The sequence below is a fragment of the Copadichromis virginalis genome, linkage group LG3 (assembly GCF_057382275.1).
Source record: "Copadichromis virginalis isolate Kocher_CV1m ecotype Utaka linkage group LG3, C_Virginalis_male_GT1.1, whole genome shotgun sequence".
In the NCBI taxonomy this organism is placed as follows: Eukaryota; Metazoa; Chordata; class Actinopteri; order Cichliformes; family Cichlidae; genus Copadichromis; species Copadichromis virginalis.
The window spans coordinates 2683800-2708174 of NC_140620.1; the positions used below are offsets into that span (position 1 = coordinate 2683800).

The window sequence follows — 24375 nt, forward strand, 5'->3', positions numbered from 1 at the left end:
TTCATCAGTCCATAAAACCTTAGAAAAACCAGTCTTGAGATATTTCTTGGCCCAGTCTTGACGTTTCAGCTTGTGTGTCTTGTTCAGTGGTGGTCGTCTTTCAGCCTTTCTTACCTTGGCCATGTCTCTGAGTATTGCACACCTTGTGCTTTTGGGCACTCCAGTGATGTTGCAGCTCTGAAATATGGCCAAACTGGTGGCAAGTGGCATCTTGGCAGCTGCACGCTTGACTTTTCTCAGTTCATGGGCAGTTATTTTGCGCCTTGGTTTTTCCACACGCTTCTTGCGACCCTGTTGACTATTTTGAATGAAACGCTTGATTGTTCGATGATCACGCTTCAGAAGCTTTGCAATTTTGAGACTGCTGCATCCCTCTGCAAGATATCTCACTATTTTTGACTTTTCTGAGCCTGTCAAGTCCTTCTTTTGACCCATTTTGCCAAAGGAAAGGACGTTGCCTAATAATTATGCACACCTGATATAGGGTGTTGATGTCATTAGACCACACCCCTTCTCATTACAGAGATGCACATCACCTAATATGCTTAATTGGTCGTAGGCTTTCGAGCCTATACAGCTTGGAGTAAGACAACATGCATGAAGAGGATGATGTGGACAAAATACTCATTTGCCTAATAATTCTGCACTCCCTGTAGTGGCTCACTGGGGTGCATGTTCCTAATAGTGTGTTTACTTCATTAAACTGGATGCCATTTTTCTATGTTTTTTTGTCTAAGTTACGCTACAGCTGTTCAGAGGGAGCTGGAACAAATGACCCTTGCTATCTTCACCATCGAAAGAGTTGATCCCAGCACTCCTTCAGCCGATGTGGGTATAACCATTTAGTGTGTCCTGCATGACCTGGAAGACCTGGCCTCTGCATGCGCACTCTTAATGGGTGGGATATATGCACTAAATCTCAGTTAACCTCAAGACTGAAAGCTTTCTTTGAAGTACTTCAGAAGCTCTTCCTTCATCTGTATGTCAGCAGACTCTTGACCAAGGTACAGTTGCTCAAGAATAAACTGAATGAATAAGCCAACCTTTAATTTGGATGATGAATGTTCTGTCAGATGGACAGAAGTTTTTCGGAGGCTGAATGGGAATAAAATGGTAATTTGTTGAAAATGACAGATAAAGGGAAAATTACATTTAAGAGAAATTTTGAAAATTTTGAAAAGTTTGTAAACTACTACAATTTGAGAGATTTTACTCTTGTGGGGGGGATTTAATTGAGAATCAAAGGATTTAATTGAGAGATGATACTGCACCAGAAATGTTGAAGGGTGGTGTGTATATTAGCGTTCAAGGCATATTGTTATGAGGTGGAAATATGTTCATATTCAGTTTGTGTTACATTGTGTGCATTGTAAAGGTAATTGCAATACATACTAAGAATAAGGGTAAGTTAGGAATGCAGGATGAATGTATAATTTGCGGACTTTTAAAGACGAACAATTGTTTCCATGTTAAAATGTTTACAACTCAAGCTTTTTGCCCAAACACTGGTAAAATAAATGTTGACAGTGGGGAGTGTTAAATGGTTACTGCTGTGCTGTTGCAAAAAAACTGAACGCTGACAAGCTGTTTTATTGTTAGACCATAATGTTGGCAAGTTTTATTAAAGTTTTATTTGGGATGGTGATATAATTTTCTTTGATTGCTAATATCAGTGGGCTATTTATTATTATTATTATTATTATTATTACATTAATTTTTTTAATTGTGGCTGTTGAGGTGGACACTTCACTTTGCATTGTTAAAGGAAAGCACTTCATTGGCATTGTGTTACTGGACTGACCCTAAGCAATCATTGCAAATAGCAACTTTGCTATCCATTTAAGACACTAAAAGAAAAAACACTCCAGACCTTACTAGCATCACATGTGCATAACTCAAGTGTCATCTTATCAACATGTTATGTGGTCTTCAATGTATTTTTTTCTATTTCTGGCAGATACAGACATTTAATTTAAAGTCGTGATGTTGCATCTGTCTACATACTGTTAGTTACTAACCCTAATGAGCTGTTGTGTTTTATTTTGGACTGGGTTTACACAAATGCTCGCTGAATGTGTTGGCAATAAAAGAAATTTAAAAAAATAAGTTGGATGTACTTAATTCATTTGTGTGGAACCTGTTGACAAAATAGATTTATGTAAAACTAATTAATAAAGCACAAGGTGGCTGAAAATATAATATTTGAATTAATCTAACTTAAATTTAACATTTTACTGCCACAAATAAGAAATGTGTTGAAGTAACTAAACTATCTAACCTGAAAATATATCATCTATGTTCATACAACAGAACTTGATTTAGTTAGTCTTAAATATCTCTTGTTAATCTTAAGTAGTTTTTTAAAATTAGATGAACTAAAGATTTTTGCTTTAAACTAACACAATGCAATTTCGTGGAACCTGTTGACAAAATAATTTTAATTAAAGTCAACGTTTCATTTTTTTGAGTGCAGAGGGAGGAGGAGGTGAACAGTGATGTTTGTTAGACAGGATCAGACTGAAGAGGGAACATAAGAAGAGTTTCATGCTGGATTTGAACAGGACAGGAAGATAAGCTCCGCCCAGCAGCTGAGTCCTCTCTGCTCACACTGGTGTTGGACTGCAACATCAGGGAGTCTGCTTCCACATCTGGTTTCCACAGCTGGAGGAAGCTGTCCCACGAGCACGCCTACGCCCCTCTGTCATTACTGAAGTAGTGATGGTGTTTAATCAGTGTGAGACTGTTTCACTGGTCCAAGCAGAGATTTACATAAATGAGCTTTTATGAGTTCTTATATTATCTGATCAGGCCGTTTGCTCCTGTTAAAGAGAAATGTGCATCGAACGTTGTGGGTATTCATGAGTCTAACAGTTTAAACCTGTGTGTGACGTTGTGTCCTTGAACGGCCCTGACAGACGGCTGTAGTCCATAATATTAATGTTTCCTGCTGACTGAAATAAGCAGCTGAGCTCTGTGAGGGCAGAGCTGCTGCTAACAGGTGAGTCTGTTACTGGACTGGACTGAGTGAGCTGCTGTGTCACAGCTTTATCAGTGACACACTCAGCATGTGTGTGTGTGATATGTCACAGTGCTTGAAACACACATGAAAATATATTAAAGGTTGATTCTTTTTTCTTTTGGTTTGTGGAACAAAAATCACCAATGAAGAAACATTGAAGAAACGCTGGCGTAGAACTTAGTGTAGAAGTGCAACAAAGGTAAGCCGGCTCATTTGATGGTGTGATGCTTGAAAAGGATTTGCGCACCTACATCATTATTTACGGTTTAAATTGTGCTGCCTTCAGGTGCACCTGGTAAACTCAGGAATCTCTACTCCAAACCACAGCAGGTTGTTTTAGAGGCTGTTTTGGGTTAATGTTGGTTTGTTGGCAGAAACGTCTGTGATCGCTGTGTTGTTCTTTTTGATGCAGGATTTCATGTAACTAAAACCATAACAATAAAGTAATTTTAGTACTTTATTACTATTACTACAAGTCTAGTGCGCATGCGTCAACTAGCATGCGTCAGCTAGCATGCGTCAGCTAGCATGCAGCCTGTTTCAGTTGCTCCTGCTTTTACTCTTTACTCTAATTTTTTCTTACTTATTTGTCCTTTACTGAGTGTGTCCATCTGTTTAAAAGCTTTCTTTTCAAACATGTGGATCGAGAGAGTTTTTGTTCTGCTGTTGCTTTCACTGAGGAATGGGAGCGCAGCACAGCAGCTACACACCAGAGATCAGCTGAGCCGCCTGATGCTGCTGTTGCAGATTAACTGGTGTCTCAGATTAACTGGAGACGGTCAAACAGATGTGTGACAGACTTTAAGGAGCCGCTGCCAACAAACCAGCAAATAAACACTGAATATTTCATGTGTGACATTTGTGAGGTGGCCTTAAACACAGTCCGTCAGTCTTTTTGCTCTTGAACAGTGAAATATTAAAAACTGTCTGGAGTTTATTTGGTGATGTTCTCGTGCACGAGGCGAAAACAGCAAACAAACGTCACAGTAAATCTTTCCAGCTGATGTTAGGCATCCTCCACCTGCTGAATCCACTTCAGCCTCTTCCTGCTCATGTTCCTGTTTAGAGGCACAGTCGGCCTGTAAATGGAGAAAACTGAACACAGGAATATTTGGATTTGCTTCTTTTTCTCTGCTCGTGTTCAACTTGTCTGATTCAAGCTGGGAATATTTATTAGAAGCAAAGTGAATAATATTATTTTATTATCACGTTGATGCAGCACATGGTTCAGTTAGCTTTGTATAAACACGTGTTAGAAATGTTCTTCAATCAGCTCTTTTTACTCTCATTTCACAGCCACTACTTTTTACTTTTACTTGAGTAAAGAAGTTGAATTAGTACTTGGAGTATTTTTAACAGTAGTACTTCTACTTCAGTACACACTGTGTGTACTTTTACCACCTGTGTCTGAGACCTCCTTCAGGGTCCACCTGAAGCTCTCAGTCTGCTGTGGAAAAAGGAAATCCAGGTAGTTTCTCCTGATCACCTGAGGCCGTCATTACTGTGTGAACCCACACACCACTCCTCACTCCTCCACCCGCTGCACACAGTCACTGAGTACAGACCGGCTGATTCCTGTAAAGGGAGAGGCAGGAAGAGGCGGAGCAACAGCTGAAAAACAAGAAGCCCAACGTCATTTTGCAGAAGTGACAGTGTGAGAGAGCAGCAGCAGAGCTGCAGTCGAGTCCTGTTTGTCTCTAAAAGAAGATTCACTGGAGTCCATCAGGTTCCTCTCAGCAACAGTGGTGAGTGCAGCTGATCACACTTCCTGTTTCTACACAAATCTTCACTCTGTTCAGGGCTCTAGAGCGCCACCTCATTTCTCAATGGTGCGACTAAAAAAAAATCCTAGGTTTTACTGGTGCGACCAGCCATTCGAGTAAAAGAAAAAGTCTCTGAAAGTGTCCGAGTGGTCACCAACAGACACACATTATGCCCATTTCGTGGTCTAAACCAATCAGAGATAGTCACCTCTGTGATTGGCTGTGGTCCATATGTTCCTGTGTGTGGGCGCATTTGAAAGTGCAGGCGGATAGAGAGAGGTGAGTAGCCTGGGCCTGATGGAAGTGGATGTAGCTGTGGGTAATGAGAAAAGAAAGTGGCTTGACCAGTTTCTCTGGCTAAGATACAGTAACACTGACAACATGATGCACTGCATTTACTGTGGTGAGTGTGGAAAGACCATGGGCAGTCTTGTGCCAAGGTGGGTATCCCTGACAGAATTAGTTTCCCCTGCGTCGCTGGGCAGGGAGAGCGGATCCAACTGACTCCGCCTCCGCTACAACCAACTAGATAAAATAAAATTTAGTTTAGTGAAAATGTGAAAAATGAGAGTGACCGTTCAGTTTGTGGGTTACAAAAGTGTTCTGAAGGCAGGACTGTGATGCAGTTTTCTGCCTCGCCACTAGAGGGCGCGGCCGTTTTGTGAGTAATGTTTTGACTGGGATGGAAAATGGTGTTCATGAAGGCAGTGTGAATCACAAGTTATGCTCGGGAGCAGTTTATGTGGGTTCAATGAGAGTGTGCGTCCATAAGACTGGTGAGTTACAGGATATTTCTTGTGTAAGAAGGATAGCCTGTATGTTTTATTGCTCTGGACGTCCTCTGTTTGTACATTTTCTATAAGCTAAGTTATCGCTAAGCTAAGCGGGCTAAGCTAAGCTAAGTTCGCCTAGGCCAAACTGAGTTTGGTTTGAGTTGGGGATTTGTTATGTGTATTTGCCTTCTTTAGTTGGCATCATAAGTGAGTGGGGCACAAGAGTTAAGTGATGGGAAGATGTTTATTTTCTTTGTTGTCAAATATGGTTCAGACTATAAGTAAAAGCCGCCAGCTTAGTATTAGGGCCTATAAGACAAGTATGTGGCTGTAATATGTTATATGGTGATTATTGTTGTCTATAATTTGATTGTAATTTGTGTTCTGTTTTCCATTCTGTTTGTAGAACCACACACACACACATACCCACACCCACACTAAATCTGCCATTAAAGAGCTGAACGATCATCCCCTGTCCTCGTTATTTTCTGGAGGGTCATAGTGGCACTTGACCTGTGCACACCCTGCGATCACCACCGTAGAACTGAACCTCATATCACAAATCATCATAACAAAAAGAATGTGACACATCTATTGTTCTCACGTGTTATCGGATGGGATTATTTCAACAAACAGTTTGACTGATAATTATTTGTATCCTTCTGTAACTGTACAGAACTGTAATGAGCTAAAACCTGATTGTCATTCTAAGAAGTGTTTTTGAAGTGGGTGGCTGTAGCTGAGGTATCAGAGCAGGTCAGCCACTACCCAGAAGGTCGGTCGTTCGATCCCAGGCTGCTCCATTCTGCATGCCAAATAACCTTGAGCAAACTACTAACCACATGTTGCTCTCCGATGCATCCATCGGAGTGTGAATGTGTATGAATCTTAGATAGAGCACTTAGGAGCTTAGAAGAAGTGCTTGTGTGAATGGGTTTGAGTGAGTGAATTAGTTGTATAAAGCGCTTTGAGTGCTCAGGCAGAGTAGAAAAGCGCTATTTAATTCAATTCAATTTTATTTATATAGCGCCAAATCACAACAACAGTCGCCTCGAGGCGCTTTATACTGTACAGTAGATAGAGAGAAAAACCCAACAATCATATGACCCCCTATGAGCAGCACTTTGGCAACAGTGGGAAGGAAAAACTCCCTTTTAACAGGAAGAAACCTCCGGCAGAACCAGGCTCAGGGAGGGGCGGGGCCATCTGTCAAGTCAAGTCAAGTCAACTTTAATTGTCAATTCTGCCACATGTACAGGACATACAGAGAATAGAAATTGCGTTACTCTCAAACCCTAGTGATTAGAAAAATGCAAATAAAATAATTAAAAAGTAAAAGTTTAAATAAATACAATACAGTTTTATGTATAACAAAAAAAAAGCTATGCAATATACAATATACAATATACAATATACAATATTCAAGTAAGGAGGCATAGTGGTGCAAAATAGGCAAATAGTGCAAATGGAGATGTAGTAGTATACGGTAAGAGATAGTGTAACAACAGAGTCTTATGAGGTAATGGCAGTCCAATGCTCCACAAAGTGACTGGAGCAGGCCAGTGAGTGCGTGTGTGTGTGTGTTTGTGTGTGTGTGTGTGACAGAGTTCAGTGAGACCGTGGAGGAGAGAGGGGAGAGGGGGCAGAATCGGGAGGGAGTTAAGCTTCCTGACAGCCTGATGGATGAAGCTGTCCTTCAGTCTGCTGGTCCTGGCCTGGAGACTCCGCAGTCTCCTCCCCGACGGCAGCAGCTTGAAGAAGCTTTGCATTGGGTGCGTGGGATCAGCCGCTATGCAAAGGGCTTTTTTAGTGAGACGGGTGCTGTAAATGTCCTGGAGGGAGGGGAGAGAGACACCAATGATCCTCTCTGCAGCTCTCACTATGCGTTGGAGGGTTCTATGACAGGACGCATTGCAGGCTCCAAACCACACAGTGATGCAGCTCGACAGGATGCTCTCGATGGTGCCTCTGTAGAAAGTGTACATGATGGGGGCTGGTGCTCCTGCTCTTCTTAGTTTGCGGAGAAAGAAGAGACGCTGCTGTGATTTCTTGGCCAGTGCTGTGGTGTTGTACGTCCAGGAGAGATCCTCTGTGATGTGCACACCCAAGAACTTGGTGCTGCTCACTCTCTCCACAGACGCTCCGTCAATGGTCAGAGGAGCATGTTGGGTGTGCATTCTCCTGAAGTCCACGACAATCTCCTTCGTCTTCTCCACGTTCAGAGAGAGATTGTTGTCAGCACACCACGTGGCCAGGCGTCTCACCTCACTTCTGTAGTCGGTCTCATCCCTGTTGCTAATGAGACCCACCACCGTTGTGTCGTCCGCAAACTTGATGAAGAGGTTGGAGCTGTGTGATGGAGTGCAGTCATGGGTCAGCAGAGTGAAGAGGAGGGGGCTCAGCACACATCCCTGCGGGGCCCCCGTGTTTAAAATGATGGTGCTGGATGTATTACTGCCGACCCGTACTGCTTGAGGTCTTCCGGTGAGGAAATCCAACAGCCAGTTGCACAGTGAGGTGTTGAGCCCCAGCTGGACCAGTTTTTGAGTGAGCTGTTGGGGGATTATAGTGTTGAATGCTGAACTGAAATCTATGAACAGCATTCGAACATATGAGTCTTTTTTGTCCAGGTGTGTGAGTGCTGAGTGGAGTGCAGTGGAGATGGCATCATCGGTTGAGCGATAAACTTCATTTCAAAAGACATTTTCCAATTCCACTTTAATAAACGTCATTTCAAAAAACATTTCCCTTACCTGTTCGCTCAGGGATTAACATGTGAATTAGCATTTTGATTAACAACTTCATTTAAAAAATCCTGCTGCTATTCAAATTAGCCACACCACTGCCTCAGAGCCGTAACACCATCCATGGCTGCAGTATGGAACAGATGTGGGTGTGTCCTCATCTCCCAGAGGAGTCCAAATCATCATCAAACAGCCCTACTGACACAAAAACGTGAAAATATAAACAACCAGACTATCAGCAGTGATTTAACTACTTTAAGACCTCTGTGAAAACCATTTACAGTATATATCACAGAATTTAAGGCCTTTATGATCACAGAGCATACAGAGAAAAGTACTAAAATGAATCAATTTCAGCTTTTGTTTCTCATGATGTATATTGTATTAATAATTACATTTCATTATCTGTCTTTACCCAGAGGTGGGTAGTAACGAGTTACATTTACTCCGTTACATTTACTTGAGTAAGTTTTTGAAAAAAATGTACTTTTAAAGTTCCTTTTTTGCACGATACTTTTTACTTTTACTTGAGTACATTTGTGAAGAAGAAACTGTACTTTTACTCTGCTACATTTGCAAAATTCGACTCGTTACTTTTTTAAAAAAAAAATTAGTTTAACACATTAGATAACATGCCGCCAGTGGAGTTTCCGGTAACTTTTTCACCAATCAGATGTGGCCATGCAGTCACATGACCAGTTTGAAACTGTGGCGGGCAGAGCGGCCCAAGCGTTTCAAAGTAGCGGACACACGGAAAGAAGAGCCAGTTGTCTACGCTAGAGCTGAAGAGGATGAACACCCTTGGCCTCATATACTAAGAATGTTTCTCTTAAAAGCAGCACAAAAGAACAGCTATGTCTTCAGCGTCGGTGTCTTCAGTGAGAGCCAAAACAACAACTTTTCAGCGTGAAACAACTCAACTCGTGTAACCTGAGGAAACGGTAAGTTTTCTCTAAATATCTGTTAGCTGTGGTTTGCTGGATGTCAGTCTGATGTTACAGCAGCTGTGTCGAGCTCGAGCTACGAGTCATATTTTCGGCGCTACGTTGTAGTGAGATAAGGTTGTGGGTGTTTTGTGCAGCTTCAGCTGTCTTTTAACGGCTCGCTGGTTAGCTAGCGTGAGCTATAAGCTAACAGCTAGCCTGGTTAATGACGCTAGAGTTCCACGCACATGCAAACAGCTCGTCTCTACTGCTTTAACTGTTAAAACAGAAGCAATACTGCGGCTGACAGGGTTTATTATGTGAAGCAGCAGCTTGTTTAGTTTAAACAGTCTACATTAAGCTGGGCAAACACTGTGGGATTTTTTTCAGTCACGTTATTCAGCTCCTGCTCAAACTGTACAATTGAATCTCAGGGGTTAGAAGTTCATAGGTCACGATGCAGGTCTCACACTATACGGCCTGATGCTCTGATGTGACCTGAGTGCTCAAACTGTGCGTCCGTAATAGAGATGGACCGATCCGATATTACGTATCGGTATCGGTCCGATACTGACCTAAATTACTGGATCGGATATCGGAGAAAAATAAAAAATGTAATCCGATCCATTAAATATCACGAAAGCACCTCACAAAACTTGCAACACGCCGTAACTCACCTCAGAACATTAGCACGTCAGAGCAGTATGCATCACGTGATAGAGCGGCTGTGGCATGCGGGACCTGTGGTGGTCTGGATAGCATGTGGAGCTTCGCTAGCAACCCAGCATTTCATCTCCGACAAAGTTATCCCGAGAGAAGTAAAGCAAGTGTGTAAGTCCATCTCTGAATGTAAAGCATTCCTGCGTTAAGCTTAACAAGCGATATATGGAGCGACTGCCTCTCCTGCTGCTACTTCAATCATGAAACTGCTTAACGATCAGCTGATCGGCTTTTCTGTCGCGAGTCCGTCTCTCTTGTTTGTTTTTGGCCCACTTTGCACCAGAAAGAGGAAACCAGCGGCTGAACAACAGCAGCACGTTTAAGCTTGATCAGCTGTTGTTAGAATGTATTTAATATTACTTTCTACTCGAGGATCTTTTTCTACGTAGCTGACGCTGGTAACTGTGCAGGGGCGGATCTAGCAAAGTTTAGCCAGGGGGGCCGATAGGGCATTAACAGGGAAAAGGGGGCACAAAGACATACTTTTCTTTCTTATTCTCATTTAAAATGTCGAGCTTTTAATAAATAATTATCTGACACCCAAAGTTTTAATTTGATGTAAAAGGAATAGAAGTCAATTACTGTATATAGTGACTATTAAGTCTAATATATATACCCTAGTAAGCTATAGTACTTTTTCCCTTTGGGAAGGTACCATCTGTGCAGTCTGCAATTTTGTTGAAGAAAGATGTTGAATCTATTTAATATTTCTTGAAAAATAATTGATTTCTGTGCATTTTTTTTCACACTGCATCAAATTAAGGTTGATTACGTCGATTAAGCATCATGAGGTGGAGCGTGAGGGGTGGTTCCCTATTTTTTATTTATTTATTTTTGTTGTTGCTGGGAGTTGGAACCCTATTAGTTAGGTTGCTTAATATTTATGCTAAGTACTCTTTAAAATACCAGAATAGGGAGGATGGTGTAGGTTTAAGTTTATTAGATTGATCAGTATTGCTGAACTATGAAATATTTTTTTTTGCATACAGGTATAACAGAATAGCTTTAGTGTAGTTGTTGTTTTAAACTTGAGTATGAACTTATACAAAATGCAGCAAGATATTTAAAAAACAGTTTTGTTGATTAAAAAACACTATATCGGATTCATATCGGTATCGGCAGATATCCAAATTTATGATATCGGTATCGGTATCGGACATAAAAAAGTGGTATCGTGCCATCTCTAGTCCGTAACATGAAGCTTATCATACAAAATCTGTCTCTGGCTCTCCCTCTCTGTCTTTCACTCACACAGACACAATATTTTTTGTGTATGTGTATGGCCAGCTTTTGGAGGCTAGCTCCAAACAAACATCTGCAGCTTGGCAGTGTATACAGCACTATAATGACCAGACCTAATTCTTTTGAAAACCTTACATCTTTCCACAGGTCTCAACTTCATCAGACATCACCTAGACTCAGAGCTGGATGAGGCCAGCACAAACAGCGGCCTAACCGACGAAGATGATGGATCCATGGGGTCAGGAAAGCCAGAAGCAGGGCTGGAGAGGTACCTTTCATGTCCATTCACTGGAGGTGTGGATCTATTGCATGGCGTTCCTCACATCAAGAAGCTGTCGATCAAAGTCAATACAGCTCTCCCTGCATTGCTAAATATGCAGAAATAAATGCAAACCCATACAATTTATGGTAAACTGAGCTGCCTTGTATGAACATATGTTAAAGTTGCCTCATGCTAATGTTTTTACCTGAGGCTGCTGTGCCATTTGGAGCAGAAATGAATATAAAGTTTACAGCATATCTTGTCACTGGAAATTGTTTGCACTGTTTATATATTTATATTATTTACTGCAGGTTTTGGTGAAAAAAGCTTTATGTTGTGAAAAAATGAAGTCTGGAAATTAGAATTGTTGTGCCTTATTTTTGTTGATGTTTTTACATTTATTCCTTTTGAAAATACTAAAATTTGTACATTTATTTATTTTTATTTGTCTGATAGCATTTATTTATAAAATAAATCGGACATTTCAAACAGTTACTCACTACTTGAGTAGTCTTTTCGCCAAGTACTTTTTTACTCTTACTTGAGTAACTTTTTTGACGACTACTTTTCACTTTTACTTGAGTAATAATATTTTAAAGTAATGCTACTCTTACTTGAGTACAATTTTTGGATACTCGACCCACCTCTGTCTTTACCACACATCAGGGCTGGACTGGGACAAAAAATCGGCCCAGGCATTTTGACTAGAGACCGGCCCACCAGTTATTATAGGAAAAGCCATAAAGCCTTTGAATGAAAACGAAGGCTGTTGTGACAGTGATGTACACTGTCTTGTTGGTATATGTATGATGTATGATGTACATTTTATATCAGATAAAAACTTTGGATGTAAGATTCAGATAATTACTTATTGGGGCAGGGATAGCTCAGTAGGTAGAGTGGTGGCCCCATGATCGGAAGGGCGGGGGTTCGATTCCCTTGAACAGCTACCCTGAGGTACCCCTGAGCAAGGTACCGTCCCTACACACTGCTCCCTGGGTGCCCAATGGCTTCCCACTGGTTCACTGAGTGAATGGGTTAAATGCAGAGAGGAATTTCCCCACGGGGATCAATAAAGTGCACTTCCTTTCTATTAAAAGCTAGACGTTTTAAATGAGAATAAGAAAGAAAAGTATTTCCCTGTTAATGCCCTGCCTGGCCCCCTGGCAAAACTTTCTAGACACGCCCCTGCACAGTTACCAGCTGTAAGCTACGTAGAAAAGGATCCTGGTGTTATTTGTCTCTCAGAAACAGTTCATAACTTCAACTCATTCATGTCACCTAAAAGGTAAACCTGTTTCTCCATCACAGCTCTGATGATCCAGTAAGGACATCTCCTGGTTTCATCTTCATGTTTCCCTCTCACCACATATCCAAACCGACATCATGACCAGCAGCTTTACAGCTGTGGCTCCAGCAAACATCAGCTGATACTAGAAATTAATATTAAATAAATTCTAACAACAGCTGATCAAGCTTAAACGTGCTGCTGTTGTTTAGCGCGACATCCGCTGGTTTCCTCTTTCTGGCGCAAAGTGGGCGATAAACAAACAAGAGAGAAAAGCTGATCATTGATCAGTTTTCATGATTGAAGTAGAAACAGGAGAGGGAGGGGGGAGAATGAGAGAAGAAGAGGCAGCTGTGCAGCAAAGACACAGAATAACTCCAGCTTTGTGTCTTTTTCTATTCTAGCTGAAGTCCGGGACAAACTGTGTTCCTTCTCAGCTCAATACGAAACGCGTAATATTTTCTCTCAATACGGGACGATTCCATTTTTTCCGGTTGGCAACTCTAATAATTAACCTTATGAATAAAATAAAGTTCACTATCAGTAACATCATAGCACCCACCCAGCTGTATAGAAACTCCGTCATGCTAGCTAGCACGCAGTACGAGTTATTGTAACTGACTAAAAAGTCAGCATAACGAATATAAACTCCACCTAAACTTGGTTTATATCTGACCCAGATAGACTGTATCTCATAACTTCTTACCTGAAGTTCAGTTCACCTGACACTCGGACGGGCGGCCGCCTCGGGTCTCTCCTCCTTCAGCCTCACCCGCTGGCCTCCACCACTTGCTAATGTTACTGAATCTGTGGACGCTCCGCCATAGCCACCACCAAACAACTGAGTTATTTTTACACATCTCCCAGCATCTGGCCAATCCACCACATTTCAGTTTTTACACCGTTACGAAAAAAAAACAAAAAAAACCCATCGGCCCATAAAAACGGAAAATCACCATCGGGTTTCTTCGGGACAGGAACAATGATGGACTCTGTTAGGTATTTTAGTACCATGGTAGCATTTACTGGATATTGTTTTATAGTGACATTATGCAGGAAAACTCTGTCATTCAATAAGGCCCCTTTGTTTTAGTTATTTTTCTCTCTGACCCAAGAATTGATGTGTAAGACTTACAAGCTGGTCCCCCAAGGTCGAAAACACCACAGAGATGAGACCACTTCCCTACTCCCATCCTCCCTTTTCTTTATCTCCTGGAAAAGGCTCGTTAAAGGCTAGGTGGTTTGTTTCAGAATTCACTAATGAAAGAACTCTGTATTTTATGTCTAGGAGTGTATTTTGCTGGGATGATCATAAATTATAGCTGAACTGATAAACTACACAAGGGATACTTTGCTCAGAAGGCAGGAAGACGTTTCCTTATTTAGTCTGTACCGGTTTGAACTGGGAAAGCTGACACACGAACCTTTTTTTTCATCTATATAAACTGCTGTGTATCAAATAAACCTTTGAGTCGATTGGGAAGGCAACCTAAAGCAGTCTCTGTTTTCTTGTTCTCCCAAGCTGCTCCCGAGCTCGTACTAACACGCTGAATGGCATACCTGAGTGTTACTTTAAATAATTAGGAATCTTAGAAGGAAAGGACAGAACTCTGCTTATCGCTCACGCCACGGAGGAAACCCGGGAAGGCAATTTCCTTCAGACTCTTTGAAGCATGTGGGGATCACCGACTGAGATAAAGAGATGTTGAATATCTCCGTGAACACAGGAGCTAGCTGGTATGCGCAGTCTCTGAGGATACGACCTGGGATGCCGTCTGGTCCTGCTGCTTTCCTGGTGTTCACTCTCTTGAAGGCTCTCCTTACTTCATGCTCGGAGATGACGAGCACGTTTCCGGTGCTGGCAGTATCTTCCTGTCTGCAGCCGTTAGCGCCGCTAGCACTAGCATCGTTGGAGTCCTTAGCTGCAGCCTCGAAGCGAGCATAGAAAGTGTTCAGCTCGTCTGCCAGAGTCACGGCCGCGTTCGTCATACCGGTTGTTGGTGCTTTATAGTCCGTTATTGTCCTTAGTCCCCGCCACAGGCTCCTAGAGTCACTCTGTTGGAGTTGTGACTCTAGTTACCTCCCGTAGCGCTGCTTCGCCTCTTTTAGGGACAGCATCGCTAGCGGTAAGCGTAAAGGAGGTGGGCTTGCTGTTTTAGTTAACAACCGGTGGTGTAACCCTGCCAACATAACAATCAAAGAAAGGATTTGTTGCCCGGACACTGAACTGTGTGCTGTTGGACTCAGGCCGTATTATTTACCCAGGGAATTCTCTCACGTCATCTTGGTGGCTGTTTATGTTCCCCCCTCTGCTAACCCCACAGCTGCATGTGACACTATCCACTCTGCCATAGCTCGGCTACAGACTCAGCACCCGAGTGCCTTTATTGTGATCTCGGGTGACTTCAACCATGTATCACTGGACAATACACTACCAACATTCAAACAATATGTGGACTGTCCCACCAGGGGAGAGAAAACTTTAGACTTACTGTATGCTAACGTCAAGGATGCATACAGCTCCTCCTCCCTCCCCCCACTTGGTAGGTCAGATCATAACCTGATTCACCTCACCCCCCGCTATGTGCCAATTGTGAGGAGGGAACCTGTGACCACCAGGACTGTTAGGAGGTGGTCAGAGGAGGCAATAGCGGAACTACAGGGCTGTTTCGAGGTGACCGACTGGGAAACACTCTGTGAGCCTCACGCCGAGGACATCAATGGGCTTACTGAGTGTATCACAGACTACATAACTTTCTGCACCGACTCCATTGTTCCAGCTCAGACTGTTCATTGTTACCCAAATAACAAGCCGTGGGTGACTAAGGACATCAAAGCCCTCCTCAACAACAAGAAGAGGGCTTTCAGAGGGGGCAACAAAGAGGAGGTGAGGAAGGTCCAGGTGTTACTAAAGGACAAGATCAGAGAGGCTAAGGACAATTACAGGAGGAAGCTGGAGTGGAAACTCCAGCAGAACAGCATGAGAGAGGTGTGGAGGGGCATGAAGACCATCACTGGATTCAGGCCAACCAACAGCAGGGGAGCTGAGGGAGGTGAGAATAGAGCCGACGAGTTGAATCTGTTTTTCAATAGATTCGACACCACAGTGTCTGCTCCCACCCCCACAACCTCACCTGCAGTCAGCCTGGAATCCAGAGCCACACCACTGTGCCAGCCTCTCTCTTCACATGTTGCCTCCTGTGAGATTCCTGACACCCCTCCCCCACCCATCACCTTCACTCAATACCAGGTTGAGATGCAAATGAGGAGACTTCACTCAGGCAAGTCTGCTGGACCAGACGGAGTGAGTCCCCTTGTCCTCAAGGCCTGTGCCCCCCAGCTGTGTGGAGTCTTTCATAAACTGTTTATGCTGAGTCTGAGTCTGCAGAGGGTCCCGGTGATGTGGAAGACATCATGCCTCGTCCCTGTACCAAAGACGCCTCGTCCCAGTGGCCCCCAGGATTACAGGCCCGTGGCACTGACCTCCCACATCATGAAGACCCTGGAAAGGCTCATCCTGGACCAGCTGCGACCCATAGTAAGACCACATCTGGATCCCCTTCAGTTCGCTTATCAGCCTCGTCTCGGAACAGAGGACGCCATCATCTACCTGCTCAATCGTGTCTACACCCATCTGGACCAGCCGGCGAGCACTGTGAGGGTCATGTTTATTGACTTTTCCAGTGCTTTCAACACCATCAGGCCGACCCTCCTGGGTGATAAGTTAGCAGCGATGCAGGTGGATGCTTCTCTGGTGTCCTGGATTGTTGATTACCTGACAGGAAGACCACAATATGTACGTCTCCCACAGTGTGTGTCTGACAAGGTGATTAGCAACACAGGGGCACCACAGGGGACTGTCCTCTCCCCCTTCCTCTTCACCCTCTACACCACAGACTTCAGCCACTGCACAGAGACCTGCCATCTTCAGAAGTTTTCTGATGACTCTGCGGTGGTTGGATGCATCAGCAGGGATGATGAGACAGAGTACCGGGCTGTGGTCGACTCCTTTGTCACGTGGTGTGAGCAGAATCATCTGCAGCTCAACGTGGCAAAGACCAAGGAACTGATCGTGGACTTCAGGAAGACCAGGAAACACTTGACCCCTGTTTCAATCCAGGGGGTCAGTGTTGACATTGTGGAGGACTATAAATACCTTGGAGTACACATTGACAATAAACTGGACTGGGCTAAAAACACCACAGCACTTTACAGGAAGGGCCAGAGTCGTCTCTATTTTTTGAGGCGACTGAGGTCCTTCAACATCTGCCAGAAAATGCTGAGGATTTTCTATGAGTCTGTGGTGGCCAGTGCGATCCTCTATGCTGTTGCATGCTGGGGGAGCAGGCTGAGGGTCGCAGATGCCAACAGACTTAATAAACTAATCCGTAAGGCCAGCAATGTTGTGGGGATGGAGCTGGACTCCCTCAAGGTGGTGTCGGAGAGGCAGATGCTGTCCAAGATAAAGACAATGTTGGATAACACCTCCCACCCACTCCATGACATGTTGGTCAGTCACAGGAGCTCGTTCAGTGAGAGACTGAGATTACCGAAAAGCACCACTGAACGACACAGGAAATCATTCCTGCCTGTGGCCATCTCCCTGTACAACGCATCCACTTAACACACTGTTTGCTGCTAGAACTACACATGTTTCTTTTCCAAATATTTATTTATAAGTGACTTATGTATGTATGTATGTATATATATGTATATATTGTACTATTCTTAGTTAGCGTATTGTCTGTCTTGTCTTAATGTTGGTTTAAAATGGAGCACTGTAACAAAAAATAATTTCCCCCAGGGATCAATAAAGTATTCTGATTCTGATTCTGATTTACCGCCCTCCGCACGTTATATGACGCGGCTTTGTACGGGTCCATGTCCCCCGTCGTGAGTCCCGTGTTGTAGGCAGCGGTGCGGGATCTCAGAGCGTCGCGGATGGTTTTATCCACCCACGGCTTCTGGTTGGGAAACGTTGTGATAGTCTTTGTCTCCACGGTATCATCCGCTAGTTTCCCCATGAATCCCACAACCGCTTCCGTAAACACGTTGACATCATCATCGGAGCTGTTTCTGAACATGCCCCAGTCTGCGTCATCGAGTGCGTCCTGTAACGCGCTGGACGGATCAATCAGTGGCCGCGGCCACTGATTGATCCGTCCAGCGCGCGACCTTCCTCTGAACCGGAACTTCCTGTTTCAGCCTTTGTTTGTATTTTGGCATGAGGAAGATGGCGGCGTGATCAGATTTGCCAAACGGAGGGCGGGATTGTGCCTTGTAGCCGTCCTTGACCGTAGTGTAGCAGTGGTCCAGTGTCCTTTCACCCCTGGTGGGGCAGGTGATGTGTTGATAAAAGTTCGGCGCTGCGCGTTTGAGGTTGGCGCTATTAAAGTCCCCCGTCACAATAAGCGCAGCGTCCCGGTGTTGTGTCTGGTGCTGTGTGAGTGCCTCATGCAGCTCGCATAAGGCGGTGGCCGTGTCCGCTTGTGGTGGAATATAAACGGCACTTATAATGACCGATGTAAATTCCCGAGGTAGATAAAAGGGACGACACATGATGGACAGTAGTTCCAGATTTGGTGTGCAGGAGCGTGTGAGAGGAACAACGTTCGCACTGTTGCACCAGTTGTTGTTCACCATTAAACAGGTGGTCAGACTGTGAAAACAGGCACTCAGTCAGATGTTGAGCTCTCCGTTTCGCTGCAGGGTCCCTTCATTCTAAACTTATCCGTGTCGAGCCGAGTGTAAATCCCGAGGCTGAACGGCCTTTGTACAAGCACACACAATTTGTAGCAGGGCGAAGCTATGAGCTAGAAAAATCCAAGCTGGCAGACAGCCTGTGTCTGACCAACCAATCAGAGAGCTCCTTACATCCCACGGTGTGGCTAATTTGAATAGGAGCAGGATTTTTAAAATGAAGTTGTTAATCCAACTGCTAATCCAAATGCTAATCCACATGTTAATTCCTGAGCGAACAGGAGAGGGAAATGGATTTTGAACTGCAGTTTATTAAGGTGCAATTCAAAAAAGGTTTTTTAAATGCAGTTTATTAAAGTGGAATTCGAAAATGTTTTTTGAAATGAAGACTTAAAAAGCATTTTAAAAATCAGTTTATTAAATTTGAATTCAAAAATGAATTTACAAATGCAGGTTTTATTCTACAATTCATTAATTAAGCACAGAATTTTTTATTTCGATGCGCGTGGCTCTTGTGGTCCTTCATAGACCTTGAGCGGCCAATCACCTGCGGTCCTGCGTCCTGCACGACCGGTTCGGGCCAGTCTGGCGTCTGCAGACTGCTGCCTCCACCCCCTGGCTCGGCCTTTGCGTCTACGAAGCCCTGACTAGGGTGCGTTGTCATTGACTCCCGGCATCTTCACGGCAGTTCGGTTGCACTGTCTGCTCACTGGTTGTCTTACAGAGTTACCCCGTACATATGGAATATGTAACGGTGTGGAGAGATAGTCTCTCACTAAGAGAACCAAGGTTACACCGTAACTGTGCGATACAGCTGTCTTCATTAAAGATGAGTTCAGATCAAAAATGATGAACTGCATTAATGCTTTTTCTGAAGTATCAGGTCTGACTTTAAACATAAAATGTGTCCTGTTCAGATAGGCTTGTGTCCATAAAGAAATCAAAGGTATTCCTGTCAAACAACAAGTGACTTATTTGGGAATGTCAGTCTCAGAGGGTTATCTCTCATTTTTAACATTTAATTCCAAAAATGACAAATATAGATTTGATCTGTGGCTCCTGAGCGATCAATCACTGAAAGGTAGAATCCTTTTATCTAAAACAGAGGACTTATCTCACTTAGTGTATCCTGTAAAAGTCATAGATGTTCCTAAATCATTCAAAAAACAGTCGATGCTGCACTTTATAACTTTGTGTGGAAAAATAAATCTCAGTATTTAAACAGATGTTTACTAAATCATCCTGATAATCAAGGGTTTAAATAGGTTAAAGTTCCATACATCAGCTTAGATATTCAAGGTAAACTGGATCAAACATGTCATCAGACACAAACATAGATGATGGTGGCTTTATCAAAGGCTTCTTCTCTACAAGCATAAATCTTTGATTTGGACAAACAAATGTTTTAAAGACAAAAATAAATCAATGTTTTATGAGAAATGGATCCAGAATAATATTAATGATGTATCGCATCAAGTGAATGGAAAAGGTCATCTTCTTCCTTATCCTGAGTTTGTGACTAAACTTAAAGAAACCTAAAACTTCTTAAAACTTATAGAAGTCTGTTCGCTTTTCTTTCCAAGCTTCTTAGACTATTGATGCTTGTTTCTCTCTTTTAAAAGATGAAATTTAAATTGAATTTTGAATGAAATGTGTTTCTTTTCTTTCTCCCTCAGAGTGCAGACATGTCTGCTGCCGGCAATCTGCGATCTGAAGATCAGTTTCTGTGCTCCATCTGTCTGGATGTGTTCACTGATCCAGTCTCTACACCATGTGGACACAACTTCTGCAAAACCTGCATCAGTCAGCACTGGGACATGAATCAGAGCTGTAAGTGTCCCATGTGTAATGAGACTTTCAACATTAGACCTCAGCTGAGGGTCAACACCTTCATCTCTGAGGTGGTTGCTCAGTTCAGACGTGAAGCTCAGCAGAAAGCCAGCAGCAGCAGCTCAGAGCAACAAGCTGCCAAACCAGGAGAAGTTCCCTGTGACTTCTGCACTGGAACCAGACTGAAGGCCCTGAAGTCCTGCCTGGTGTGTCAGACCTCCTACTGTCAGACTCACCTGGAGCCTCATCAGAAAAAGGAAGCTCTGAAAAGACATCAGCTGATTGATGTTGTGGAGAACCTGGAAGGCAGGATGTGCACGAAGCACGATAAACTCCTGGAGCTGTTCTGTAAGACCGACCAGACATGTGTCTGCACGCTCTGCTCTGTTTTAGACCACAAGAACCACGAGTTTGTTCCTCTGAGAGAAGAATATGAAGGAAAGAAGGCAGAGCTGGAGAAGACAGAGGCTGAGATTCAGCAGATGATCCAGAAGAGGCGACTGAAGATTCAGGAGATCACAGAGTCGGTGAAGATGAGTAAAGATGCTGCAGACAGACAGAAAGCAGAAGGTGTTCAGGTCTTCACGGCTCTGATGGAGTCTGTTGAGAGACGCCTGAAAAAGTTCATGAAGGAGATCGAAGACAAACAGGAAGCTACAGAGAAACAGGCTGAAGGTCTCATCAAAGATCTGGAACAGGAAATCTCTGAGCTGATGGAGAGAAGCTCTGAGGTGGAGCAGCTCTCATGCTCTGAAGACCACCTCCACCTCCTCCAAAGCTTCTCCTCCCTGAAAGCTCCACCCAGCAAGGACTGGACAGAGGTCAGAGTTCATCCACCATCATATGAGGGGACTGTGGTGAGAGCTGTGGCTCAGCTGGACGAGACAGTCTGGAAATATATGAATGACTTGTTTGAGGCTGAGCTGCAGAGGGTCCAACAGTATGCAGTGGATGTGACTCTGGATCCTGATACAGCACAAACTAATCTAATCCTGTCTGATGATGGAAAACAAGTGTACTGTGGTGATGTGAGGAAGAACCTTCCAGACAACTCAGAGAGATTTTCTTACTGTCCTATTGTTTTAGGAGAGCAGAGTTTCTCTTTAGGCAGATTTTACTTTGAGGTTCAGGTTAAAGGAAAGACTAAATGGGATTTAGGAGTGGCCAGAGAGTCGATCAACAGGAAGGGAAAAATCACACTGAGTCCTCAGAATGGTTTCTGGACTGTAGTGCTGAGAAATGGAAATGAGTACATAGCATGTGCTGACCCTCCAGTCCGTCTCTTTCTTCTTCCTGGTCCTGAGAAGGTGGGGGTGTTTGTGGATTATGAGGAGGGTCTGGTCTCTTTTTATGATGTAGGTGCTGCAGCTCTGATGTACTCCTTTACTGGCTGCTCCTTCACTCACAAACTCCACCCATTCTTCTGTCCAAGTCTAAGTTATTGTGGTAAAAACTCTGCACCTCTGATCATCTGTCCTGTCAATCAAACGACATCAACGACTGATTTTATTTGATGAATGATTGATTTTTATTGAAGGGAAGAAATGAACATATTGAGTGTAAATACTCTACAGTGTCTGAATTGACCTAGCTAGAAGTCTGACTAGCTATCCAAACAGCTAAACATGAACCCAGAAACTCCAAAAAGTAGATGAGCTCTTAAGAAGTTTACTGGTTCTTTCATTTTCTGAAACTGCAACAATAAAGGGAATGTGCATTTTCTGTGCTCAGAAAGTGAGGACAGTGAGCTTTATTGTAAAGTAAAAAACATTGACTATGATCATATAAATGCACACAAACACATCTCTACACACATATGCCTCTTGGCCAGGACTCCCTTGCAAAAGAGGTTTTTAATCTCAATGGGACTTTTCCTGGTTAAATAAAGGTTAGAAAAAAAAAAAAAAGAAAATGCATTATATTGCCTGAAAAAAATTGGGCTAACTGCGCAATGTTGCCTTGAGGCAACGAATGAAAATGAACAGTTTTATTGTATAAGTAAATTTTAAAAAGTAGAACAAACAATCAAATATGCTTCTTAACATATTCATGCACATACAAGTATATTTTAATATACATTTATTTCACTATAAACATGTAAAATAGTGATCTTTATCTTGCCTCCTAATGGAGATGTCTCTCATGTAGTGCAGCTTGCAGAAAGGGGTCCTTCCCCCCCCCCCCCCCCCCCCCCAAAAAAAAAAATGAAAGTCACCCCACCTTCAACTCATCATTTTTATTGGAAAGAGATGTGTCTGGTTGCATTATTTGACAAAAAAAAAGTGTTGTCTTTTTTTGAAGGGCCAGTGTAAGGCATGAAAATGTGGTTTGTTGCCTCAGGGCAATGCTATGCTGTAGAGGGTTAAGTTATTTAGCCAGACTGAAACTGTGCAGAACAGGAAGCTTTGTGCAGAGTTGCACAGGACATCGCCTATTTTTATGCTGCTAAGAGAGAATAACAGGAAACAGCTTGGGGTGAAAGAGTGTTGAGACTGTAAGTGAGGTGCCTTAGAGGGGGGAAGTTAGCTGTGTATTTCCTCTTTGAGATCTACCAGACTGCACTTTGGGTGGTGTCGGGTGGATCTACCACATATGTGCGTAATAAATATTTGTTTTTGACTGGACCTGCTCTGAGTATTGGTTATTTATTCTCAGCACATCAAAATGAATCGGAAAAGGCACTTGGCCGGAGGTGGTGCTGGTTGACTCGACTCCATTTTGACTGCACACAAAGTAAACTGCACACTTTAATTGTGAAGCAGAAACGCTGAAATCGGAGAAATAAAACATACGAGGGGAACGATAATGAAGACAAGATTTACTCTTGCTGTCCTGTGAACAGGATCGGCGTAGTGTTAATTGTTTGCTGTTTTCGCGATCACGTCACGCATGAGAATATCACCAGGTAAACTCACGACATTTTAAAACATTTTGCTGTTCAACAGCATGAAGACTGACGGAGTGTGTTTGAGGTAACCTCACAAGTGTCACAGATGACACATTTGGTGTTTATTTGCTGTTTTGTCGGTAGCGGCTCCTGAAAAGCAAGTCTACCACACATCTGTTCGACCAACGCCAGTTAATCTGCAACACCAGTTAATCTGGAACACCGGCTTCTTCGCTGTTCCGCTGCGTGTTGTTGTTTTCGTGACGTATCTTCCATCGACCAGACGATTGGTCGTCTACAGTGGGATTCAGCGTTCCTATCGGCCCAAGTCTACAGTGTCTACACTCACCGTAGATTCCGGGCCAATAATCTGGGTCCAAAACTCCGTCTCCATGAAAAGATGCAGTGCTTGAAATGTTTGATGGATGTTACCGTGTGAAAGCTTCAGTAAGAAAACCTACAGACAAAGAAGCCCCAAGAAACATCAGCCGTCTTCTTCAGGTCCTAAAGTCAAACAAACACTGCTGCGTCACTGAGAGTTACAAACTGACTAAATTCTTTCATCTGTAATAAAAAGATCAGCGTTGCTGCTTTACCAGGTGTAACTATTAAGTTTAACATCCAGGCATCCATGAAAACAGAATTTGTTGCATTTAACAGAGTTAGAAGTTAGAAGAAGCTAAACATGATATGTAATTTTCTGACTGAGAAATTTCTGAAAAAACTCAAACGTACAGCACTGCTATCAAATGAAGACAGAAAACTAAACAGCAGTGACATTGGTAGGGTTACTGAAGCTAGCTGGTATATAATGATGTGCTATGTGATCGCAAGCATAACAGCATAACACAAACACAGTGAAGCTGGAGGATCAATGCTAACTTTTTTCTACTTGATAAAAGTTTACATGAGGGTTCCTGATGGTTAGAGACAAATGCAATCGCATGGCAGGATGCTGTAAACCAGGGGACTCAAACTTGCAGCCCACTTCACCTCTACTTGCGGCCCACATTTTGATGTGAAGAAATATTTTACAAAGTTATTATTCAAAAAATGATTTAATATGAAGGCAATATGAGCAGAGTGTTAGGCAGGCATAGCCCTTTCAGACTGTAGCCTCATGGGTGGTGTAGTCCTTGCTCCAGGAATAACATGTGGGACTGCCCCTCCTGTGTGTGTGAGCACAAGGGAGGGAGAAAAAGGCAATATGAAAAGTATGAGGTG

The 24375-nt window shown here is 43.2% G+C and overlaps 1 protein-coding gene across 1 annotated transcript; it reads left to right on the forward strand.

The window, feature by feature from the left end:
- The first annotated feature begins 4900 nt into the window (after positions 1–4900).
- Positions 4901–22888, forward strand: LOC146712294 (E3 ubiquitin-protein ligase TRIM21-like). Its single transcript, XM_085452016.1, has 2 exons — positions 4901–5558; positions 20111–22888. The coding sequence occupies exon 2, from the start codon at positions 20120–20122 to the stop codon at positions 21776–21778; it is 1659 nt and encodes a 552-aa protein (XP_085308142.1). The 5' UTR covers positions 4901–5558; positions 20111–20119; the 3' UTR covers positions 21779–22888.
- Positions 22889–24375: the final 1487 nt, after the last annotated feature.

Bases quoted from the DNA above. Each gene is read 5' to 3' on its own strand.
- LOC146712294 (XM_085452016.1), top strand. From the start codon at position 20,120: ATGTCTGCTGCCGGCAATCTGCGATCTGAAGATCAGTTTCTGTGCTCC.